This window comes from Carex rostrata, chromosome 12 (assembly GCF_964058835.1).
Source record: "Carex rostrata chromosome 12, lpCarRost1.2, whole genome shotgun sequence".
NCBI lineage: Eukaryota > Viridiplantae > Streptophyta > Magnoliopsida > Poales > Cyperaceae > Carex > Carex rostrata.
Genome location: NC_135929.1, coordinates 5,695,417 through 5,720,096, shown reverse-complemented (window position 1 = coordinate 5,720,096; position 24,680 = coordinate 5,695,417). Strand labels below are relative to the sequence as shown.

Sequence of the window (24,680 nt, the reverse complement as noted above, 5' to 3'; positions counted from 1 at the left end):
ATCATCGTCTCTCTTCCAAAAAATTAAGAATAACCATTGGAGAACAGCTCTTTTTTTCACTTTTACTTTTTCTTGTTTGAGCATTTGAGCTGCTTTATTCTCCTCGGTTTGCATTGTTGGTGTTTGAGTTTAATAAAAAAAAAAAAAATTTGTTCCGTGCACACATACCAAGATTCAAATTTCATAAAGCATATCAAATGCACGCATACTAAGATTCAAATTTCATGAAACATATTAAGATCATAGCGCAAAAGGAAATTTCCCAAATGCTACGGCTGATTTTGTCAAATACATTTAATCATTTATTTTGGATTCGACTCAATGATCCCGATTCAAAGTGATCTTAATTTATATGGTTTGAAAGCTTGCACCAAATTCAGAAGTCGTGCAAAATGAACACACACGCTGAATCATGATCATTGTCTGATCCAAACCTTTAGATTGGAACCATTGACCCCTATATTTCTAAAAATATTATAAACCACTCATTTTTTCTATTTTTGTTATTTTCTATGAATAAAAAATTCTTTAATAAATCAGATGCTCATAACACTTCGTTTGACCATTCAAGTTTGATCATACGATCTGGAAAAATAAGTCGTGCATATATTTTTAACTTGTAGATTTAAAATAAAAAAGCTTATAAAATTATTTATAAGCACATTAATTACATTTTATAACTCTTAACTATAAAATATGTGAGTATGTGACCCGAGAATGTTTTAAACTTTTAATACACCAAGTCAAAACAACAAGAGGATTCGAAAAAAAAAAAAGAGTGCTCACAAGGCTTTATTTAGCTATCTGATTTCTTTCGTATTTTGAAAAACAAAAATAGTATGCATATGATTTTTTTTTACTTGAAGATTCTAAGATTAAAAAACAAAAATATTGATGGTTTTTGGCACTAACCTTATAGTTCATCCAAAAAGAAAGTAGAATATACATAAATTTTGACTAAAAAATGATTAGTATACGTAATCTAGACCTTTACTCTTAATATATCCAATGACAATATGTTGTAATAAATTAAGATAATCTATACAATAAAGCATTTGCAAAGCTTCTGACCTAGTACACATAATTTTAGAAGTACAAGAAACTTCAAAAATTCCCTTGGTAGTCACTACCGAGTTTTCAAAAAAGAAAAGAAAAGAAACTTCAAAAATGAAGCAAATTGATATTCTTCTTTTTTTCTTTTTTTCTTTTTTGACAGAAGCTGTCGGGTTTGAAGCAAATTGCTATTCACTTCCATCATAAACACACCCCTTTTCACCCAAACACCTGTTTGAAAACAATTCTCAACTAGATTTCTTTCGGCCAGCAATTCGCCAACAAGACAAAACGACAAAAAAATAAAAAGAAAAAAGGCTACCAATAAGCCACAAGGGTAATTACTATACACAGCAGCACATTAATAAATGCGCTCTTAAGTCAAAGCAAGCTCTTCTCCTTGGTAGGTGAGCTGCTCTTCTTGATTTAGTATCTGCTTATTGGGATTTAGTAACTGCTTTATCTCTTCAGCAGTGAGTGTCTCATACTCCAGCAGTGCATTTGCCAAGGCATGTAAAGACCTCTCATGCTGCAAAGGTTGTAAAATTGGAAAACAGAGTTAGAGATTGATCAGAAGTATAGTCGTTCTCTTACTAGAAAAGATAAATAGGGTGTATTTTGCTCTTTGACTAAATTAGAAATTTCCCATGTACCCTGGCAAAACAGGAATGCATCCCAACAATCCATGGCTTTTATCAAAAAAGGAGTGGTTTGAATTGCTCATCTTGGCAAAGAAATGAGAAGGGGGTCGTCAATGATATTATCCATGAAATATCTATTAAGCAGGATTCTCAGGAAGGAGTTTGCATGATATTGCAAACTTAAACAAGCAATTCAACCTAATATACCATATACAACACTAACCTTCTTTAATAGCTCCTTAACTCGGTCATACGCTTCTCTAAGAAGCTTGAGTACCTGCATAGAAGTGTAAAAGAGGTTACCTAAATAAGGTAGTAGATAGAGCTTATGTGTTCATATTAGGCATCAATACTTGTATCTGACACATACCCGATACGCGGATTCACGTATCATACGCGTACTATGCATATATATCTGACAAAACCAGCTGGTGTATCATAATATTTTAATTTAAATCGATACAGACTTTGATAAGTGTGGACACACGTCTCCAGCCACAGAAGATCATATTCCCAAGGAAGTCGCATGAGCCCTCAGGGTACTTCATATAGCACCTGCTTAACCTCCTATTTTGCAGGAAACCAATCGTCGGACTTAGTAAAGCCAGCGGGCCGGTTGATGTATAGAACCAAAAGTTAATATCCCACCGCTTGAAAATATTTATATTAATTTAATTTGTCTTATCCTACCCAATTAACCTTTATGCTCTAATTATCAAAATTGTAACTTAGTTTGTAACTAACAAAATTTGTCTTGTAGATTATCAAAATTGCAAAAATCAGTCAATTTCTAAATTTATCTGCCCAAATATTCTCTTCAGCTAGTCCAGCCATTAATATGTACGGATATTCTTTTATTTAAAATTAACCAGGAAATCTCCATTATTTAAGAATTTATATATTCTACACTTTTGTTCGAAAATTTTGCCTTGATTATAGTTTTGACAAGAATAGTTTTTATGTAGAAAAATAATATAAATCACATAAATACACACTTATGCTATGGTGATTTGCAACATTCAACGACTTACAAAATATGAATGGCCAAACCAAGCCACTCAATGTGATCTACATATCAATATCTTGTTGGAAACTATATCTTATATCCATTTAAATTATTATTATTATTTTTCAAGAGATAAAACCATTGCTTTTTGACAGTTTATGATTTTAAAATAAATGGGTTTTCACCCGTATATAAAAGAATATAGTAACAGAAATCTAAAGTATTAAATTCAGTTTCAAATAAGACTTCCATGTGTAGATCTCCTTGAGGGCCTTGGATTGCCCATCCAAATCTTGAAAGTCCAGATTTGAATGCAAAGGGCAGTAGCAAAACTGCACAAGTCCACGCGGATATTAGGATATACAAATTTCTTTGACAACCGATCAAATGGTTCTCAAAATAGGGAAAAGTAAAATATCTTCTCTACAGTATAAATAGATTGTATTAAATTGGTGCAATTTAAAAACTGATCGGTCATCCGTCAAGAGGTTTGAAAAAATAAGAGTTTAGTTTAACAAGCACAGTTGATCAGTGACCAAACAATTCCCAATTTGCACCAAATTTGATACAAAACCTATCTAAAAATTGAGAACATATCCATAATTATACTTCTTTTGATTTGATAATCATTTTGTCGGTTCCATGATTGTCAAATAAATACGGCCGTCTATACATCCCTTTCTATATTTACATGCAGCTCAAAGAAAAACAGATTACCGAGTATACTATTATTACCTCTGCATCAATGCGCGATTGCATCTCAGACCCAGGTCGATCTTTTATATGTACAGGACCTATTGCGCCACTCATCCCACAATTTGATACCTAAAGAGAACAAATATAAATATTAGCAGAATTAGGGGCAATTTTGTCAATATACTGGACCAGTCAGATTCATGACAGTTTATTTATGATAAGTTCACGTTCCTGTATTTGGACAAAAAAAGTAAGAAATTTTATTTTCTTTCCAGGTGAAAAATAACAACCAAAAAAGCAAAAAAGAAAAAGAAAAAAAAAGAAGATCTGTCATATCTTCAGAATTAGCAGGTGCTACAAGGTTACCAGATTTTCTTTAGTACGTTTGCTGTTTCTACCAAATTGGTAACCAGGGAAAGAAAGGAAGAAGAAACAGTAAAAAAAGAGAGAACTACTCATGCTGCCAAATAAAGCGTAGCATGCTGCTTTTTTATAATACAAACTTCTCCACAGATAAAAATATAGATGTCTTTGGTGCGCTTATTCTGGTGACAATTATCAGGCTTTAAGAGAAATTAAAACAAATTGATACCATATAATGAGCAAGCTCAGTTGCTGTTTGGAGATCATTACTTGCACCGGTGGTAACATTATCCTCTCCAAATATAAGCTCCTCTGCCACTCTGCCTCCCATGCAAACATCAAGCCGCGCCAATAATTGCTTTTTGCTGACAGATGTCTCATCTTGGGAGGGGAGCTGTGTGACCATGCCAAGTGCCGAGCCACGTGGCATAATGGTTGCCTTGTGGATTGGGTGGGCTCCGTCAGTGTTCAAGGCCACTATCGCGTGGCCACTTTCATGGTATGCTGTCAACTGTTATAAGAGTTGTTGGTTAGTTATCATATTTATATTTGGTTTTTTCCTAATTATTTTTTTACTCTTTTTATTTTTATCGGTTTTTTCCCAGATTTAAAAAAAAAAAATTAAAAGGACCAAACACTTCAAAGCATGTGCCTTGTTCTTACAAGTGTCGTGCCCAGTTTCGCACTTTTTAGCACAACACAGCACTTGCAGCCCACAACATGGGCCTGCATGGCATGATACGTCTGAAAGGCACTTGGGTGCCTGGCACAGCCATAGCACACTACCCAATATTACTATTTATCAGACAATACAATACTGCCACAGCAGAAAGATGACAACTATTTGCAAGCAATAAACATCTCCTTCAGAATTTGACAGTGCTTTGCATTGCAAATTAATCTTGCAAGTGTATCTTTGGTTGGTTGTCCTCAGTATTCAAGAAAACTTCGAGAGAAAATTGTCTACCTTTTTTGATTGTTCAGAGACGAACATGGTTTTGCGCTCTGTCCCCATAATTATTCTGTCCTTGGCAAATTCCAACTGAGTGGCGCTTAATTTCTCTGCTCCGTCAACTGCTGCTTTAATAGCCGCTATGTTGACCAGGTTTGCAAGGTCTACACAAGTGTGGAAAGAGTTAGTACATATTCAACGACTGCTTTATCTGAAAATAAATACGAGTTGCTTAAAGTTCATCAACTAAACATAAATCAAATAAATGTTCGGACCAAACCAAATATTTAAGGTACCACCCATTTTTTCTTTTCTTTTTGATGTCTTGAACCAGAATACTCGGTCCTGATTCTCCATCATAAGAGCTATAAGCCAGGTAAATGCTAATTTGTTGAAACAGTGATAAAAGTTTTAAATTTATTCCATCTAAGGTTATATAAGTTTGTGTAAGACAAACTCTCTATCACACAAGAATAATATTATTTGGCTTTTAAGAATTTGGAAAACAGGAAGAAGACATACCAGCGCCATTGAATCCAGGTGTACCACGAGCTATTGCTTTGACATCAACATCTTCTGACAAAGGCTTGTCTTGCAAATACAACTCTAGTATATCCTGCCGGCCTCGCAAATCAGGACTTGGGACCACAATCTAACAATAAAGATTTAAATTAGAATGTCATCTCCTTAAGTAGAGAATCAAAGTATATCCATCATTCATTTAGGTAGCATAATAAGTTCTGAAGAAACTTACATGCCTGTCAAATCTACCAGGTCTCGTCAGAGCTGGATCAAGAATGTCAGGCAAATTTGTAGCAGCAATCACTATAATGCCCTATTATAAAAAATAAAAATAAAAACCATTGCCCACATGAGATTTAAGCTAACTATTTGAAAATTTAATCCGCGACAATTTCTAGGTATCAAGCTTCTAAATGGTATCAAAAGGGTTTTGGACCCCCCAGCATTAAATTCTCTTAGAAGGGATAAACGGATTTTGATGATTAAGCGGATTAACAGCTGAAAAGGCAATATAAATAAGCAAATAATACAGATTTGATGGATTTTGACGATTGATGTTTGTAGTTTCCAACTACCCCAGTTACTTTTTTTATTTGAGATCTTGAAGTTTTAATTAAGCACAATTCTTCTTTGCAAATTGAGACCTTGTGGTATTTAACTAATAGTTTACTGCATTACAATGTTAGAATTTATAACATTAGAAATCAAAAATTGATATAATGTTGTGTTATTAAAGGACAGAGGTGTGGAATTTATAATTTGAACTTTGTAAAACTAGGAAAAAAAGGATAAATTTTACAAAAACGCCAATAATGATCTGTCAGCCCCCGCTTAATTCAAACCACACCACCGTTAAATGCCACTAAATGCCTTTTAAGAGCTTGACAGATAAATAAACTTAACATTATATATATCCCCATAATATACCTCGTTCTGTTCAAATCCATCCATTTCAACAAGAAGCTGATGCAAGGTTTTCTTTGTGTGCCCTTCCCATTGTTTTCTAGTTGAACCCACCGCATCTATCTCATCAATGAAAACAATGCAAGGAGCCTACGGATAAAATAGAAAAGGTCAAATAAGACAATTGCAAATATTTGTTTGGAGTTGTAATACAATAAATGGGTGTTACCTTTTTCTTAGCAGCTTGAAATAAAGCCCTCACTCTCCGAGCACCAACGCCAACAAACCTAAGAAAGAAAGGTATAGTAACATTCTTATCATTATTGCTAACATCATGATTAATAATTTTTTTATTCATGTTACTTCTTATTTTGCACAGTAGTGTGTCTATAGGAATGGTGTATTTTATTTTTCTCTTGGTTTTCTACAATACTTTTGGATGGGTGGATGTTCTGCTCCAGAATCAAGCACAGCACCATGGTAGAAAACAGCAGACAGTTGACTAATTACGACAGATTTAACTGGGTGTGAAAATTGGCTTACATTTCCTCAAATTCAGAACCAGCTCTATAGAAAAATGGCACCCCAGCTTCTCCAGCAATAGCCTGATATACACATTTAGCAAGTTATTGACAAAATACTAATTAACAGAATATGAAATTCCATTTAGATAGAGCTGACCTTAGCAAGTAAGGTCTTTCCTGTACCAGGTGCACCCGTCAAAAGTATTCCCTACATTGAAAATTGAAATTGAAAGTCAAATTAGAAATCAAGATGAAATTCTGAGAATAGGAAAAGCAAGCATAGTTCAAAAGCTCAAGGAAACATACATGCAAAAACAAAAGAAACAACGTACCATTTGAAAATGAGAACACAGTAATTTACAACAGCACAAAACTTAGTAAAAGTATTCAATAATTATGAAATATCACTATGAATGTACACGATGACTAAGGAGGGAGTGAAAAACATCAGGGAGTGTCTACCTTTGGTAGTTTACCACCAAGACGTGTGAATTTGGATGGGTTCTTAAGGTACTCCACAACCTCCTCAAGCTCTTGTTTGGCATCATCGCAGCCTTTTACATCCTTGAATGTTTTAACATTCTACCAGAAAAATAAAAAATAAAAATTAAAGGAATCCCATAAGAGAAAGGACAAGGGATCTATGGAGTAACAGGAGCTACTAATCAAAATAGATATCTTAAGCTCCTTGTTAAACTAATAATATCAAAATATAATGGCTAAAGAAGGTTCATGTTACCTTCTCAGGCATGACTTCTTTATTCACCTCCTTTGGGGAGTAAGTGGCATTAGAGCCAATAGCTGATGGACCTATGCCGCCGCCTAAGCCACTAGCGTACCTTTTTATTAATGTTGAACCCATCCTACACATGTTCATGCAAATAAAAATTGTGAGATACATTGAGGTGTATAAAAGTATCTTTAATCTTTAATTTAAAAAATGCAACATCAATTCAAAACCTGGCAGTGTATTCTGGCCACTGGTATTTACCTACATTCATTTCCTCCTTTTCTTTGGTAAGTTCAGTATTATCTTTATTTCTGCCTACTAATTGTATTGTGCCCTAGAACATATGTTGGATACCTAAAATTTGCTCATACAAAAGGTATAGAATAAATTATAAAATAATGCATATTAAAATGATAGAGATAATAAGCATACCAAAAGAAGAAAATTGCAGCTGTAAATAAAATGGGTATGATGAACTCACGAGCAGACCATGATGACCTGCCTGATGCCTTCGGTTTAACCTGAATAAAAGAAAAAATTATATCACAGTATAAAAAAAGTGTCCAAGAAAAATACTAACGTTGAAAAAGAATTCTAGCATTAGTTAGTAAGTGTAAGAATATACATCTGTATCTATCAATTATGGTAGAAATGAGTTCATACAAAATAAAAGGTGAACAGAATACATTTTATTAACAGAACCAACATCATTTAGTAAAGCCATTATTCCAATTAGAGAGTGTATATCGGTATCAAGCTAAGACTAGTTTATAAAATTTAGCAATAGCCCTTCCTGAATAATTTTTTTCTGGCTATAGTTTTGGCCATAAGTAATAAGAATAACCTAAGCCCCAATTTAATCTTAGAGCAATACAATTACCTGAAATAAAACAAAAGATTATACACCGATCCCAATAATTGCCTTGTGAAATTAAAAATGTCATTAATCCCCATTGCTTACCATAACCACATGAAGAGGTTGCTTCTCTGATATACCAGGGTTATAAAATGACACATCTTCATTTCCTGATACACGCTGCTTCAGCTCTTGCAGCTACTGACATAAATGCAAGTATCAAAAGTCAAAAAAAGTCGGTTCATAATCTAGATACTACAATTCAATTATATTACACTTAAGAGTGCCAGCTTGGCAAACTTTTAGCCTTTTATCATTCCTCTATTGTTTTTGGAGTTTTCATCTTGGCATGAATGTTATTTGTTGTACACAATGATGACAACTACATCGGGCCGTGCAGTAATTCAACAATTAGTAAGGCCTAATGGCATAGTTAACTAGAGATGAATCAAACATTTTGTTTTGTTGTATGACATATTGTTTTTTCCTTTTTTGGGGTGTGGGTGGGGGGCTGTCATACCAGCATAAAAGCCAGATTGACGTGAGCTGACAGGGCAGCATACGAATGAAATGACTGGAAAGCAGTACAAGAATTTCAAAACAAAATTACCAATGTGGGGAGACTCGAGGGTTTTCCTGTCGCTTCATCTGGGAGATACTCAGTTATAGCATTTGTAACTACAAGGGCACGAAGATACTCAGCAACTCCTCTACTATCCACTGCATGGTTTCTCTCATCAAACCGATTAATAACAGCTTCAGGACTGCCAAAAGTTATGGATGAATATAAACTGGGTTATTTATTGTTAAATTTGGGAAAAACATAGTGACAACTGTTTTTAACTCTAGTAAAATTTGTTCTCATTATGTGAACGACCAAGTGATCCCCAAAAAAAGGGTTTATATAACCTAATTAGTACAATTAACAATTCAACAAGAAAACCAATGTTTAAGAACTCAACAATCAAGTATTCTTATGAAAATAAACAAATAACACCAAATCATCAATTCAGATAGCAACTTCCAGTTGGTCCAAAAATTATCAATTTAAATTTGACCAAAATCAAAATGCAGCCCATACAAAGGTACAAAACTACAGTCATGATGGTGCAAATGTGTATTCTCAATTGCCAAGCATCAATTCAATCCTTAATATCAGCCTCAATAAGCAATTGAACAAGAGAACCTGTGTTTATTAAGCTCAGCAAGGAGGATACTCTGTTTAGCAGCATCTCTTGGGTTCGCATCTGCCTCCTCAATTAATCTCTGAAGCATCTTTTCATGCCTCCAAAACGGCCACCAACTCCACCAACTCGACCACTGAGGAATTTCCACCGATTCTACCCCCTTCAGAGCTGACTCCATCACCCTTATTAAAGAGTTCAGCAGAGGCACTTTATCCAGCACCCCATCCTTGCTCTCTTCCAAATTCGGATCCTTCCCGTCCGAATTCACTAGTGTAGTTCCATTAGCCTCCCAAGCGGCTTCACTGGTCGTCTCAGCTGACAGGTTGTCAGAGGTCGAGCTGGGATCGGACGCTGGGGATGAATCTTGGGCGGAATCGGAGGATAGTGACCGAGGCGGGATGCAAGAGATCCGGAGGTGGGACCTGGGCTTGGATAAGGAGCATTTGCAATTGGAAGAGCGAGAGGTGGGAGGAGAGATAAGAAACGGGGAAAGGGAGGAAGGGGCGGGGCGGAAGAGAAGGAGAGAGGCTTGGAGCGCTGACATGGAGTGCGACGACAAGGCGGCGAAGCTCCGCAGAGAAGGCGGAGCTCCGGCCAGAGGAATGAGAAAAGAAAGAGGGAGAGGGTTTTACGGGGTTAATTTGTGGCGATGGATAGTAGTCTAGTAGACTAGAAACAAGTGGGGGAGAAGGAGAAGCGCCTTGTGGCCCTTATCTCGGGTTTCATCTGCGCGCGTCTCCCTCTGATGCGATGGAGTGTTTTGGATTAGTGAATTTCGCAAAGCGGGGAAGAAGCGAAGTTGACTGGATATTACTATCACAAGTTTTCAATCACTGGATACCTCCGTTTTCATACTTTCATTATTTCCTCATACTTATTTGTCATAAAATTTACAACTAATATAGTATTATTCATCCCCACCGTAGAAACAAGGGAGATTTAAGGGGCTTCAGGAACTGGAGATGATAAAAGCCGATGCGAAAGGTTGTGGCTCGTGCAAGTTGGGCCGTTACCCGTTGCCCAAGCAAAGTACCTGGTTTTCATCACATCTTCGTTTCCCTTTTCTTTTCAGTTTTTATTTGCTTCTTTAATTTCTTGGATCTTTATATGGCAAGATCTTTTCTTTTCGTTTTTTCCGTTTATTTTTCTTTTTCTTTTTCATTTTCAGCACAAAAGCAACATCAACCGTCTGATCTTTACTCGACGGTAACACAAACCGTGAGATGCCAATTTGTTTGCATTAGAAGACAACAGATCACCGAACAGCTCCAAAAGGCCCATTTAGCTTGAATTTGAAAAGTCTAACTGGGCTCAAAATATTTCTGGGTTATAATTTCTCTCTCTTGGTTGCTAGAAACTACAACATCATTAAATACAGGCCTTAGATGAAGCTCTTTTTTGAAAGGCCTGTGATACAAAAATATACGAGGCCAATGATCCGGTCCGGTCCGGTTCAGCCCCTTAAGTTTGGCACTATTTGCGGATTCTTCAGACCGGATGAGATTTAGCCAGCTGGTCCGGGTCCATGCCCATCCACCGATGCAATCATGCGCGTGTCAGCTGTCAATTACAAAACGATCCAAGAAGTATTGCGAATCTGCGATGGCAAAATACGCACAATACAGAAAAGTGCTCAAATAGCCGACTGCTTGAAAGCAAAAGCGTCCGGGAATCTCTGTACATGTCTTTTGGAATTTGGATGGTGTTTGCCACTTGATTTGTCCCCACTTCACAAAAATACACTTGTGTAAGTTAGAATTTGTTGTTTATGCTATTGTGGTGGAATCGTAGTTTGTTTCTAGTCGCCAACCCTGCAATACAGATCTCCACATTTTATCTGTCAGGTTTTAATTCGTGTCTTTTTATTTTGCCCGTGCATATTCAAACAGGTTATCATAAGCTATCATTAACTCTGGTGATGAACTATCAATCCAACTCGGAAGAGAAGTTTTATTCTCGCTCGTATCTATAAATAACAATGTATCGATTATCTTAACTAAAAACGAGGAATATATTTGCAATTAATCGTTAAAGTTACATTTATATAATTATCACAGAGATCATAAACGGAGCTAAGTACAGTAATTAGGTCAATTGACCTCTATTTTTTTATTTATGTATGATTTTTAATTCAGAGTAAAATGTCATAGACTGTAAGATGTTGATTGATCAACATTTTCGGCATAAAATGTTTATATAATTAATTTCTAGTGTGTAATTTACTTTTATATATAGTTTAGTCTGGCTAAAAAAAGTGTTTGCATTGATGTATTATAATAAAAAGATATTAAAAATTGAAAACAAATCAAAAGGACAAAATAATATTAGATCATGGATAAAGGCATTAAGGTATCAAACGCAAAAGGTGATTGACTATAAGTATATTAGTACCAATTATCTTAGCCACAGATTCAATTACAAGTGTGGCTTAGAGGCTACTGATATTGGGTATGTATTCGGGTACGCCGAGCATATTTCCAAAAATAGTACATGCTGCACATCTCCGCAGAGAGGGTTAATAATGAAGTACCAAAATAATCATCTATAAATCTGCATCTAATTCGGGCGGGCCCATTTATGCGCCCAGCCAACTAACATCCCACAAGGGAATCACAGAAGAATAAAACACATAAAATATTTAATTTTTTTATATTGTCAAGCACGAGCTGGCTATCACTTTGTAAATGCAAGCACTAACCAATATACAAGTCAAAAATCCAATTCCCTCGTATCCAGTATCCACAGATCAGAAAAACTGTAATACACCGGGCAGTGGATTCTGAATTTCAGTTATAAATAAGCACAAAATATTGATAAGAATATATATATATATATATATATATATATATAGAGAGAGAGAGATGAGTTACGGTGAGTTATGAAGTAAAGCGACTATTTAATTTCACGCTCATATTTTGCGATTTTAAAGTTCAAAACGTCGATCCGAACCATTCATCTTGTTCTCCATATTGAAATGTGCTTGGAGACCAAATTTTACATTTTTTGAAATTTGTTTACTATTTATTAAGCAATTTTGAAAGTTGCTGATCCGACGGTCCAGAAAATTTTACTGTTTTTTACTGTTCACAGCAAAACAGCAATTTTAAAAAATGCTTAATAAATAGTAAACAAATTCCAAAAAATGTAAAATTTGGTCTCCAAGCACATTTCAATATGGATTAAACATCTAACGGTTCGGATCGGTCGTTTGGACTTTCAAAATAAAAATACGGCGTGAAGTAGAAACGCGTTTTACTTCGCAACTCACCGTAGTCCATCTCTCTCTCTCTCTCTCTATATATATATATATATATATTTTTTTTTTCTACTCGACAAAGCGAAGCAGAGTAATGGATAGAGATATAAAAAAGTCACAGCACACATGCCATGACACGACATGCGTATCGGTTATGTGTTATGGCTCTCGTATACAGTATCGTGACTATTCATTTGACATGATCATATTTCGAAAATTTGACATGACACAGCACATTAGGAGAAAGATTTGGTCATGTGAGTTATGTGTAATTAGGATCGTTAGATCTTGATCGAATGGTAAATCTTAAATAAACTTACTTAAATTATGAAAAAAAAGTTAAATATGACCAAATGTGACCAGTTACGTTTGGACTAACAATATGACTGACGTATTGTGATCATTCACGTGCCCTGACCATCATTTCAAATTTGGCCACGATACGTGATCGAAGTCACAGCACGGTACATATTTCTGATTCAATAATTTTTCTGAGTGGAGTAACAAATCGGGCCGCGTCTTTTTCTTTCTTTCTTTCTTTTACATGAATCAGTTTGAACTGACTTTCTTTTCTGCACAATTTTTTTTACTGGACCGTAAATTAAATTCAGAAGTAAATATTTCCATCCAAAATAGACATTGGTATAAAATGTCACTGAGTTAAAAAAAAAAAATTCAGTGTCTAACTAGTAGGCACTCTCTTTAGATCTGCTCATAAATACACCAGAGCATAAACATGTTGTTTCTTTGTCAATAAAATTTTCTATGGTTATCTAACGTTATAGTATGCAAAAATTGACATTAAATATGTGGCTTTTTAAAAATAATTTTAGGAAGACCGTACATTTTATGTGGGTTTTTTTCCATATCATTTACAAATTTCGCCATCTTTTCAATTCTTTAAAGAATATTTATTTATTTTTTAAATAAAAAAACCGCTTAACCTGAGTTTGAATATTTGTTTGTAGCTAAATATGTAATTTACAGTATAATACACATTTTCTGAGACGGACACAGATCTAGCCTGCTACGAGCTCAAAGATAAATTTGATCAAATTCGTTCTGATATATGATCTGGACCGTTTAAACCAGACCGAAATTTGTACACTAGATTTAAATTTATGAAACAGTTTATAATATAAATTATCTGCGAACTCGAAACAGATCGAACGATTCAAATCAAACATCGAAACAAATTTAGTTCGATGTCATCGGAATTCCTCTAATCCCAGCCTACTATATAATGTAAATTGCAATATTATATCGTTTAATACATTAGGTACATATTAATATTTGTGGACAGTATGATAAGGGTCTACATCATATAGCAGCAGTACAGACTATAGAGTAGCATTTGCGTAAAGCATTAGGCAGTTGTAAGTTGTAACTTGTAACAGCATTGTAACAGAATACGGTTGCAGAATTGATATAGCAATCCGAGCCTTTATATTATTATATACATCATCTACTGTACATGAAAAACATAATAATGGAATTCAAATAAGCAAGATTCGCTTTTTCTTCAATATACAGAGTTAGGCTGGGGTGCTATGGATAGTATAGAGGCATCTATGCTACGGCTCAATATTCGAGTTTTCAAAATCCAAACGGTCGATCCGAACCGTTCATCTTATTCTCCATATTAATATCTGTTTGGAGACCAAATTTTACATTTTTCTGAATTTTTTTACTATTTATTAAGTATTTTACAAAATTATTGATCCAACGGTGGCTGCACAAAACAGTAAAACCGTTGGATTAGCGATTTTCAAAGTGGCTTAATAAATAGTAAAAAAATTCAGAAAATTATAAAATTTGGTCTCCAAGCATATATTAATATGGAGAATAAGATGAACGGTTCGGATCGACCGTTTGGATTTTGAAAACTCAAATATTGAGCCGTAGCATAGAGGCCACTATGCTATCCATAGCACCCAGCCTAACTCCAATATACAAATAGGGACATGATCCCTTTTTTTTATCTAAAAAAAAGAAAAAGAAAAAAAGATTCGCTCTTTCTCTCTATTCTCTGTTTGATGTAATTACAGTAGTTTCTTCGAAATATATATACAGTTAAAAATAATTATAAGTTTTTACTAAAAAAATATCACAAGTTGAACTTTCCTGGAAAATATATTAAGAAAAATTGGGCTGTGTGCAATGAAGTAACACACTTCACATATTGAGAGCTATATTGCTAGCCAGGTCAACTAATTAATATACAGAATTGATCAATTATCACATGCTATCACATGACATCAAAAGTTTCAGATTATAATCAGATTTAGACCGTGCTTTCAAAGTCACTTTCTATCATCCGCTGTCCGTTTCAAGCATTTCATTATCAGTATTGATTATGTCGTAGATCCGAGTAAAGCTAATCAAATTATTATTTTTTTTACTAAGTTCTCCTATAAATTGAAACTTGAAAATTTTATTTATTAAACTTTGTAATCTTTACATGCATCAATATTTTTGAGCTCTCTATAATTATAAAATAAAATAACACTACACTATATTATTCAGTTCTCTTAATTTCGAGTTTCTAGCTCTGCCTCTGACATAAGGTTTTTTTACATGTATCTTGATTGAGTGATTGGTTTGAGATTTCACAATTTCACAATTTTGATTTAAGGTTTATAAGAAATGATCTAATAATCAACTGACCATTAGCTTTATTTTCTCACCTATTTCCATCTGATTAGTGATTACCAGAGGTTAAGAGTACTTTGGTACACAGGGGGGCGGTACCCCAAGCAAATTTCCAGAAAGCACTATCGTCTGCCCATGGACTAATGATCAAAATTAGGAAAAAAAAAATCCACTAATTATCGACCCCAAAATTCTGTGGGCCCCATTCTACGGAGACACTAATTAATAAATAAAGGAGCCATGCCCAAGTGCACTGCACACCCACTCAAAGATGAATGCCACGCTAAAGCCCTGTTTATCTTTTGTTGCCATCTGCTTAGATTTTCTGTGATCATTACGGGACTAGAACAGTGTGTCGGTGCAATTAATGTTTCCCAGATAAAAGTATGAAGTATCAGCGAAGTACGTGGGACCCAGCGTCAGTCAATCGTTATAAATTCTGGTAGGTGTTCTCCCACAGAGAACTCAGTACTCTAGATTTTTACGACTGTCGACTGTTATCTCAATATCCAAGGCTCCTCGGTCTGGCCAAAAGAAGGGAATCTCCCCTCATAAAAGAAAAGAAAAGAAAAGGGAATCGGCCAATCAGGAATTTTTTTTTTTCGACATTAAACAGTTTTAGTAATTATTTTTAATTAAATTTTATATCATTTTAAACTGTAATGTCAAATGTTTTAATTATATTATATTTTTAAACTACAATATTTATGTGATTATCAATAAATTAATGTTATATTTTTAGACTATTATTAATTAACAATTATTCCATATCTATCGATTGAAAATATAATTATCACGTCAGGCCTTAATTCTCACATCTTTTAATCATTTAAATTTTTTGAATAAACAAGTGAAATTATCCGAAATTGCTAAAAATACAAACAATAAACAAAAAAAAGAATAATTATTTCAATCCCCACACTCCAGTACCCGCATTGTACTCCCATCTCTTAAACAGATTTTAACTTCCCATAAACTAACTTAACTAACTAGTTTAATTAAATTTATTCACAACACTGTGATCTTTCAAGTTTAATTAAATTCATGAGTATAAATACTTGGAAGATAATAAATTAATACTTACAAATTAAGATATTAATACTTGCATGTCTAACTTGATATAACTATATAAATGGACCACTCAAACTACATGGGAGAAGAATCATACACGTTTTTAGATGTGAGTTTTTTTTTTTCAATATCTTCCACATTTCTCACGTTCTATGAGGAATTTTGCGAATCTAAAATCATGAACGTATTCTACGCATTTTTATCTTTCAAATGAGATCCATAATGACGTACTTTCGGATTCATCGTCACATAAGTATTTATACCTTATCGTGCAAGTATTTATACATCATCGTGCAAGTATTTATACCTATACTTGTAAGTATTTTATCCCTAATCGTGGACCCCGCATCACATTTTCCTAATCGTCCCTGCGTTAACCTTTCTCTAACAAAAATAGTTGACCACATAGGTATAAATACTTCCGTGCATAAGTATAAATACTTGTAATACTTGATATTAATACTTTTAAATGTCAGCGGTGTCATATGTGAAAAATACTAGGTATAAATACTTAAATGACGAGGTATAAATACTTGTGTGATGACGAGCTCGAAAGTATGTCATCATGGATCTCATTTGAAAAATAAAATTGCGTAGAAGACGTTCGTGGTTTTAGATTCGCAAAATTCCTTATAAATCATGAAAAATATAAATGAGATTAAACAAATAAAATTAGAGGGATAATTGAGGGATAAGAGTACGGGTACTCATGTCACGTCCCAAAAAAAAAAATAGAATTTATAATCTACTAGAAGATCGGTCCATGATGTCCATCACCCTTTGGTGCCAGCCTGCTAGCTATTGATTTTGTTATTAAAAAAATACAAATGAGTAAGGATTAAGTATGTCGACGCTTTTTATGATTGAGAAAAAAAAAATAGGTGGATCGTATCAATATCCCAGATTTATATTTCTTTCTATAACGGTCTGCAAGTATTATTAGCATCCAAATATTTTTACACAGTATTGGCAGTTCATATCATATTTTAGTTAGCACCATTCCTGTCATATTCCGTATAAAAGAACGAAATAATTATACTAATTACCTAATGCTAACAGGTTATTTACTTGTCAAAAGAAAGAAGCATGCTGCAACAAAATATCTTTGTTATAAGAGGAAGGATCAAACTATACCTGGACACACATTGACACTGAATTTTTACAAGTCCTTTTTATAATTTTAAAGTCCAAAAAGTCAATTCCAATCGTTCAATATGATCTCCGTATTAAAATGTGTTTGGAGATCAAATTTTATATTTCTTTTTTAATATTTTTAGTATTTATTAAGATGTGTAAAAATTCTTATTTTTAAATAATTCCGGACCATTAAAAAACAATAATTTTTAAATTTTTAAATAACTAGTAAACAAATTTTAAAAAATATACAATTTAGTCTTCAATTACATTATAATATGGTGATCATGTTAAACAATTGACTTTTTAAAATTTGAAATTATAAAAATAATTTATAAACATATAATATTAAGATATTTCACTGTAAAATAATGTAATTAGATCCTCTCTTCTCATAATTAATTACCTTTCTCTGAACTGCAGTAACTTCATTTTTTTTTAAAAAAACTTGACACACAGATCCGAATGTAAAGTCAAAAAAATCGTCTTGATGTAAAATATATTAATAAATTAATAGCGAGCGTAAGTCCTGCTATTCAACCCAAATAACAGGGTTTTGTATGAATTTGACTGAATTTTGACCTAACAGGCAGACAGTCTAGAAAGAATTATTCAACGGTTCAAATCAAAACTAAGAATTATCTCAGCGGTTCAGATCAAAGTTTCCCATCAAGTGAACTCTGGCGTACGGAGCGTAAACCCAGGACCATTCTCTTTGAGTGAGGGGGGTGTCCGATGGGCATCGGACCAAATAGGGTTCGATGAGGGGTTTAAACCGTCAGATCTGCTTTAAGATTCGCACTCGCAATTTCGCGTCTGCTTTAAAATCCGTACACACGAATCCTAAAGCAGATCCGACGGTTTAAACCCCTCATCGAACCCTATTTGTGTCCGATGCCCATCGGACACCCCCCTCTCCCATTCTCTTTTGTTTGCTATCTCTTTGCAAAACCTTTTTTTTTTCTTTTTCTTTTTGCAAAACTAGACAAAAGCCAGTGATCGTATTTAATGGTGGCCATCTCTCCTCTCCATGCGCTATTGCGCTTGACCCCTTCACAATACCTCCTTGTACATTATTCAATTACTATTCTTTATTATTTTACTTTCTGATATATTGTACAGATTTCATACAAGTGGAGAAGAGCACTCTCTAAAAGGTGCTTGTTGGAGCTCTCCTTTTGGGGTATTTTCTTCTGTATAGCTGGCTGCTCAAAGGTTCCTTTCTTTATAGTCTGGCTATTAGTTTTGGATTTCATCTTACATATCACTGGATTTCAAAGCCAATTTAGTGGATTGCAAGTTAGGTTCAATTTTTCTCAATTTTCTCTACTGGGAACACTCTCTTGGGACTAGAAACGGAAACGAACGTTGGTAGTGTTTCTGTTCCCTTTGCAAAGACAAATGGGGATAGCGATTTAGGTTTTTTAATTTCAATCTTTATTCTCTCTTTTTGGATTTTCTTCCTGGTTAGTAGCAAAACCAGGTATCAAATCCTTTTTCCTCTTCTTGTTTTATGGAGCTATCCTTTTAACCTCTCCTATTTGGTTCTTCTCCCGACTTAACTAAAATAAATCGAATAGATTTCTCGATTTCATTTCTGGGGTTTCTGGTACATGACCGTTATACACTGTTTTCCCTCGCTAGATTCTTTCCTTACCTAATCTAATGAAAGACCAATCAGATGTTTGATCTTTTCACTTTTCACAAAAAAAGCTCTATTTGTTTTATCTATTTAACCTCATTTACCTTTTCTTTTTACCTAACCAGGATTTTCTTACTTTACATAGAAGATGAGAAACCAATACCACACAGCAATGCACTTCATGCTTTTCCTTCTATCAGCATTACTGGCTGTACAAGGTGATGGGTTATTGGAGACCTGTACCAATATTGTTCCGGTACGGCAACGCGGGGCATGGATCTCACTGAAGAGCTTCGGTGCAGTGGGAGACGGTACCACTGTAAACACTGCGGCATTTGTACGTGCAATTGCACGGATCGAGCGAAGAAAAGCACGAGGTTATTTATTTGCTTATTTTTCAAAAAGATGTATTACTCAATTTCTCTAAGTAGGATATATGTCTGGAGTAAGACATGGAAATGGCTTTATTGGACCTGAGAACTTTATGTTTTTCAGAACAGCAAAGAGTACCATGGCACAACTTTTGGTCTGTAATTAGTTATCTAACTGAGTGGTATTGGGCTCTTAATGGGTCTTGGTTTTGCTTCATAAATAAGTTTTGAACAGACTTTTGTTTTTGGAATTTTTCTAAAACTGGTTTTATTTAAATTTACATTGATTTATTTTTGCGTGGTTTCAGTGTCAAATTTAATGTTTCAGGAGGCATATAATATGTACAAAAAACCTCATTGGTTTACACTAACTGATGCAGGTGGCATGCTACTCTATGTACCACCTGGTGTATGGCTTACGGGGCCGTTCAATCTGACGAGCCATATGACTCTATTTCTTGCAAGGGGTGCGGTTATCAAGGCCACACAGGTTAGTTTTGTCGTGTGTGGATAAGTGTGTAAAGAACTCTTCTCTTTTTCATTGGTGCCATTTGTTTCTATTATTTGCTTTGTTTTTATTTAAGCAAGCTAGTAGAGCTTTGTTTATTAGTAAAATAAGAAGATCTTTTTTTTTTTAATTTTACATAGACCGAGTTTAGTTGTGCTTTGCCCTTGTGCTTTGTGTAGGAAAATACATTTCTTTTGTCTTGGTATTTGTTCTATTTACATTACTTCTGGTGTTGAGAGAACATTCACGTGTTAGTTGACAGGCCTTCCCATTTTTCCAAGCCACTAATATCAAAATATTTTGATGTGTACTTCCATTGTTTGATGCAACCCTGAATTATATTAGATAGCCATTTTTTTTGTTTATGCTGACCAAAATTTAATGTCGAGCAGGATACCTGGAATTGGCCTCTTATAGATCCTCTACCATCTTATGGAAGAGGTCGGGAGTTGCCAGGGGGCAGATATATGAGTCTGATACATGGAAATGGACTAGAGGATGTCGTTATAACAGGTAAAACATATATGTTGTTTCTCTCACTATATTACCATGTTTAACAAAGTGTTGTAAACTTCGATACTTGTACATAGAAAGCAGCTTTGCAGATTACTTCCAAGAAAATTACTTAGCAAATAGATAAGAGAAAATTACGGAGTTCTAATCTCACATAGTGTTACATATTTTATACAAATTGGATGATTAGTTACTAAATAAACCTTGTCTCAAAATTTAAAGGTGGAAATGGAACAATTGATGGCCAAGGGGAGGTGTGGTGGAATATGTGGAGGCAGAGAACACTCTCTTTCACACGACCGCATCTAATAGAGCTCATGTATTCTTCAGATGTCGTCATCTCTAACATTGTTTTCAAGAATTCTCCTTTTTGGAATATTCATCCTGTATATTCTGTGTGAGCACTAAAACTAACCTACTCATTCCTTTTTCTTAACCTTGAGATGCAATTGTATTAATAACCGTGCGGGTGCTAAATTTCTAACTGCTTCTATGTTTTGTAGCAATGTGGTAGTGAAGAGTGTGACAATTTTGGCTCCACATGACTCACCTAATACTGACGGTGTTGATCCAGGTTTATGTCATATTGCCCTTCTTCTAGTACCTTCAAGTGTAGCCTAATTTGAAATTAATCATTACACCTTATTTTTAAACCCCATTGGTACTGTTAGAGTGTTTACTTGCTTTAGGTACTTTTTTCTTAATTTTTCTTGGCTGTAACTTTTCTGTGTTTCCGTCAATTAAACTCTCAAATAGTTTCCAATAAGCCTCAAATACAGAAATCAAACAAACAACAGAGCAAATACACAAACATGAAGATTCTAATATCTAATTTGGCACTGTGCAGATTCGAGCTCTAATGTGTGTATAGAGGACTCCTACATCTCGACAGGTGACGACATGGTTGCTGTGAAGAGTGGCTGGGATGAGTATGGCATCTCCTTCGGCCGACCAAGCTCTGGCATCACAGTTCGCCGTGTCACTGGTTCTAACCCCTTTGCCGGGTTCGCCATTGGCAGTGAGACCTCTGGTGGGGTTGAGAATGTGCTTGTTGAGAACCTCAACCTATATAACACTGGTGTCGGCATCCACATCAAGACCAATGCCGGACGTGGCGGGTACGTTATTTAAATGAAGCATCAAAATTAGTAACCAGTGTTTTGTGAGAGAGTACTTTGTGGGATAACAAGTGGGACTATAGTCGGAGTAAAATAGGATGTGGTAATCTGGTGGGATGTGCTATGCCAATTGCTACTTGTTGAGTAGGTGTGAATTAGAAATTTTGGACACATTTGAAGTTTTGAACCAAGGGGATTTTGTGCCATTTTGGAATTTTTATTTGATTATACCTTCAGATTATAGATCTACAACCAGATAGGATTCATATCTGATAACACAACAAAATATTTACATTGGTACAACTTCCATCCCACAAGCAATGAAAAGTAAGAATCTAAAGTTGGATAAATCTTAGTACTGTCATAATATTAATCGAAGCTTGGAAGATTGCTCATGATAATATTCCTTAATAGGTACATCCGCAATATCACAATATCAAACGTGAATATCTATGGCTCTCGCAAGGGGTTGGTCATTTCAGGCAATGTGGGGGACCACCCAGATGAAAATTTTAACCCAAATGCACTGCCAGTAGTCGATGACCTGACAATAAAGAACGTGTGGGGGGTAGATGTGCTACAACCCGGGTTGATTAAAGGTATAAATGGGTCGCCTTTCACCCGGATTTGCCTTAGTAATGTTAAGCTCAATTTGGCTGCTGGAAAGGACGCACAACCATGGAGTTGTCAGGATGTCAGTGGAGGTGCTCTGGGGGTGCAGCCTTCACCCTGTACCGAGCTTACTACAACATCTGGTACAGGATTCTGTACCAGTGAGCTTTGAACAATTCGTTGGCTCTTTTGTGATTCTGTAATTGCTCACTGTACCGGCCTTTTTTTTTGCATCGGTAATTAAATTTAATCAAGAGTTATGTTTGTTTGTTGGCTTGTTACTGTTGTCAAATACAAGCTAATTTTTCTTAAGAGAAATGAAAATCTGTAAAAAAATAAAAAAATATTAATTATAATTTGCTAGATTGCCTTTATATTTACAAATTTTAATGAGAGCCCTTGTGATATTTTTAATTAAATTTAATCAAGAGTTCTGTTTGTTTGTTGGCTTGTTACTGTTATCAAATACAAGCTAATTTTTCTTAAGAGAAACGAAAATTTGTAAAAAAAAAAGATATTAATTATAATTTGCTAGATTGCCTTTATATTTACAAATTTTAATAAAACCCCTTGTGATATTTTTCAGTGTCTGTCCCCTGGTCGTCGAGTAGTCCCAAAACTGAACAAAGGAATTTTCTACAGTATAACTGGTACCATTTGTCTCAGAGCATATTCTGTATGCCGGATCATGTCTTGGATTAGATATTAAAAAAATCAAAGACATTGAAGACAGTAAATTAATGCATATCTACTAATTCTACAGAGAGACCTACCGATCTCACCTTGTCTAAAATAAAATGACAATGTCCATATTTACTGCATATTTACTTATGAGTAAGACTTGGGTGCTATGGATAGCACAAGTACATTCATGTTACAGTCTCAAAAATCTATATAGTGAATTTCGATTTAAGCAGCTCAGTAAATTAATTATATAATGAATTTGTAGAATACTAACTTTTATTATTTTAAAAATAATTTATGAATTATAAAAAAGATTTCAAAAATAGTAAAACTTGTTAATCTATGAATTCATTATATAACAAAATTATTGAGCTACTTAGATTAAAGTTTGAAGTTTATTCGATAAGTTTTTGAAGCCGCAGCATGTATGACCTTATACTATCCATAACTAGGGTTTGGATCACGGGCAGGGCATACCCGGGGACGGGCACGGGTAGGCACGAGCACGGGTACGGCAGGTATACGGGTACCACGGGCCGGGCATCACGGATTTTTTTTTCAAAAACCTTGCCCTGCCCATCTTAAACCCGTGCCCGTTGTACCCGCGGGGGGCCGGGCGGTCCGGTCCGATTTTTTTTCTATTTTTTTTTACGGTGTTGTACGAATATTATTACGTGTTTATAATTCGACTTTTAAAATCTGAATAGTTCAATATCAAATAGTGTATATAAATAAATAAAATCTGTAACTTATATATAAAAATTATTCGTGCGAAATTTTTTTATATTTATTTGGCTAAGTACAAATCTATTTATTTATTTCTTTACACGTTTTTATAATTTATTTATATCTCAAATTTTTTAGTTTACATTTTAAATTGATAACTAGTATCATACCTGTGCGTTGCAACAGAGACATATTATAAGAAAAAAAAATATCAATAAAAATAATAATTATCCAAAAATTAAGACACATGTTAATAGAATTTATATGATTATGTATTTTTAATTAACTTTAATCGTGATCTCTGATAACAATTTGATGATGTGATGATTCTTTATTTTTAAGTTCTAATGATATCAAATAATAGCTCGATTCAAATCTAAAATCAAATATCGTACAACAATTCAATATCGACATATAATATGATATCAAAAAATATAAATAAAAAATGTTATCGTGTGTATGTATAGGATATATATATACACACACATACATATTATAAGAGAAATATATATTCACACACACGTTGCAATTTATATTCTTCTTCTTCTTTAATTTGTTTCCAATTTAGAATACACACACACATTGATATATTATATATTGGAAATATATTCTAAATTGCCCACAACAATATGTATAGAAACAAAAAAAAAAAGAAATAAGGAAATATAAAAAAAAAATTTCCATTGTGATCCGTATAGAAACGAAGAAGAAGTAAGGAAACAAAGAAATAAGAAAATGGAAGACGGAGTCTTCTCAATTGAAGAGAAGAAATATGAAAACAAATAAATATTTCGCTAAATTTCAGAGTTTATTCAATTTTAATTGTAACGTATGGTGTGACATATCATGTGGTGAGTATGTTTTTAACTAAATTTAGACTTCTATACATAAAACATATGCATTTTATCAAAACAAGACAAATTATGCAATTGGATGGCTGAGATCTAATCCGAAGTTTTA

At 34.3% G+C, this 24,680-nt stretch overlaps 2 protein-coding genes across 4 annotated transcripts; one reads left to right on the top strand and one right to left on the bottom strand.

Moving 5' to 3' along the window:
* Nucleotides 1-968: 968 nt before the first annotated feature.
* FTSH11 (FTSH protease 11) lies at nt 969-10,201 on the bottom strand. 3 transcript variants are annotated; one of them, XR_013514202.1, is made up of 18 exons: nt 9,433-10,201; nt 8,857-9,010; nt 8,352-8,444; nt 7,823-7,911; nt 7,400-7,523; nt 7,123-7,242; nt 6,818-6,868; nt 6,680-6,741; nt 6,366-6,423; nt 6,161-6,286; nt 5,466-5,546; nt 5,234-5,363; nt 4,727-4,875; nt 3,989-4,270; nt 3,436-3,525; nt 1,918-1,971; nt 1,161-1,582; nt 969-1,102 (listed from the first exon to the last, which is right to left on the bottom strand). XR_013514202.1 is itself a non-coding variant. In XM_078312019.1 (17 exons), exons 1-17 carry the CDS (start codon nt 9,975-9,977, stop codon nt 1,430-1,432), a joined length of 2,361 nt encoding a protein of 786 aa, XP_078168145.1. In that variant the 5' UTR covers nt 9,978-10,201; the 3' UTR covers nt 969-1,429. The 3 variants fall into 3 exon arrangements, 2 of the variants coding, with proteins under 2 accessions (XP_078168145.1, XP_078168146.1); XM_078312019.1 differs by having other exon boundaries at nt 969-1,582; XM_078312020.1 differs by lacking the exons at nt 969-1,102; nt 1,161-1,582; nt 1,918-1,971 and adding an exon at nt 2,793-3,032.
* An 8,400-nt stretch (nt 10,202-18,601) lies between these two features.
* On the top strand, nt 18,602-22,700 carry LOC144562867 (putative polygalacturonase). Its single transcript, XM_078312180.1, has 8 exons — nt 18,602-18,729; nt 19,334-19,565; nt 19,940-20,049; nt 20,460-20,580; nt 20,803-20,977; nt 21,084-21,154; nt 21,428-21,698; nt 22,113-22,700. Exons 2-8 carry the CDS (start codon nt 19,337-19,339, stop codon nt 22,480-22,482), a joined length of 1,347 nt encoding a protein of 448 aa, XP_078168306.1. The 5' UTR covers nt 18,602-18,729; nt 19,334-19,336; the 3' UTR covers nt 22,483-22,700.
* Nucleotides 22,701-24,680: the final 1,980 nt, after the last annotated feature.

What these genes read in the sequence shown, in the direction of transcription:
- FTSH11 (XM_078312019.1), bottom strand. Translation starts at nt 9,977, where the DNA reads ATGTCAGCGCTCCAAGCCTCTCTCCTTCTCTTCCGCCCCGCCCCTTCC. An exon ending in TTGGTGGTAAACTACCAAAG is followed by an intron (nt 6,869 to 7,122) that starts GTAGACACTCCC and finishes TTTTCAATGTAG; the next exon opens with GGAATACTTTTGACGGGTGC. An exon ending in TTCAAGCTGCTAAGAAAAAG is followed by an intron (nt 6,287 to 6,365) that starts GTAACACCCATT and finishes TTTTATCCGTAG; the next exon opens with GCTCCTTGCATTGTTTTCAT.
- LOC144562867 (XM_078312180.1), top strand. Translation starts at nt 19,337, where the DNA reads ATGAGAAACCAATACCACACAGCAATGCACTTCATGCTTTTCCTTCTA. An exon ending in ATTCATCCTGTATATTCTGT is followed by an intron (nt 20,978 to 21,083) that starts GTGAGCACTAAA and finishes TATGTTTTGTAG; the next exon opens with CAATGTGGTAGTGAAGAGTG. An exon ending in TACTGACGGTGTTGATCCAG is followed by an intron (nt 21,155 to 21,427) that starts GTTTATGTCATA and finishes GGCACTGTGCAG; the next exon opens with ATTCGAGCTCTAATGTGTGT.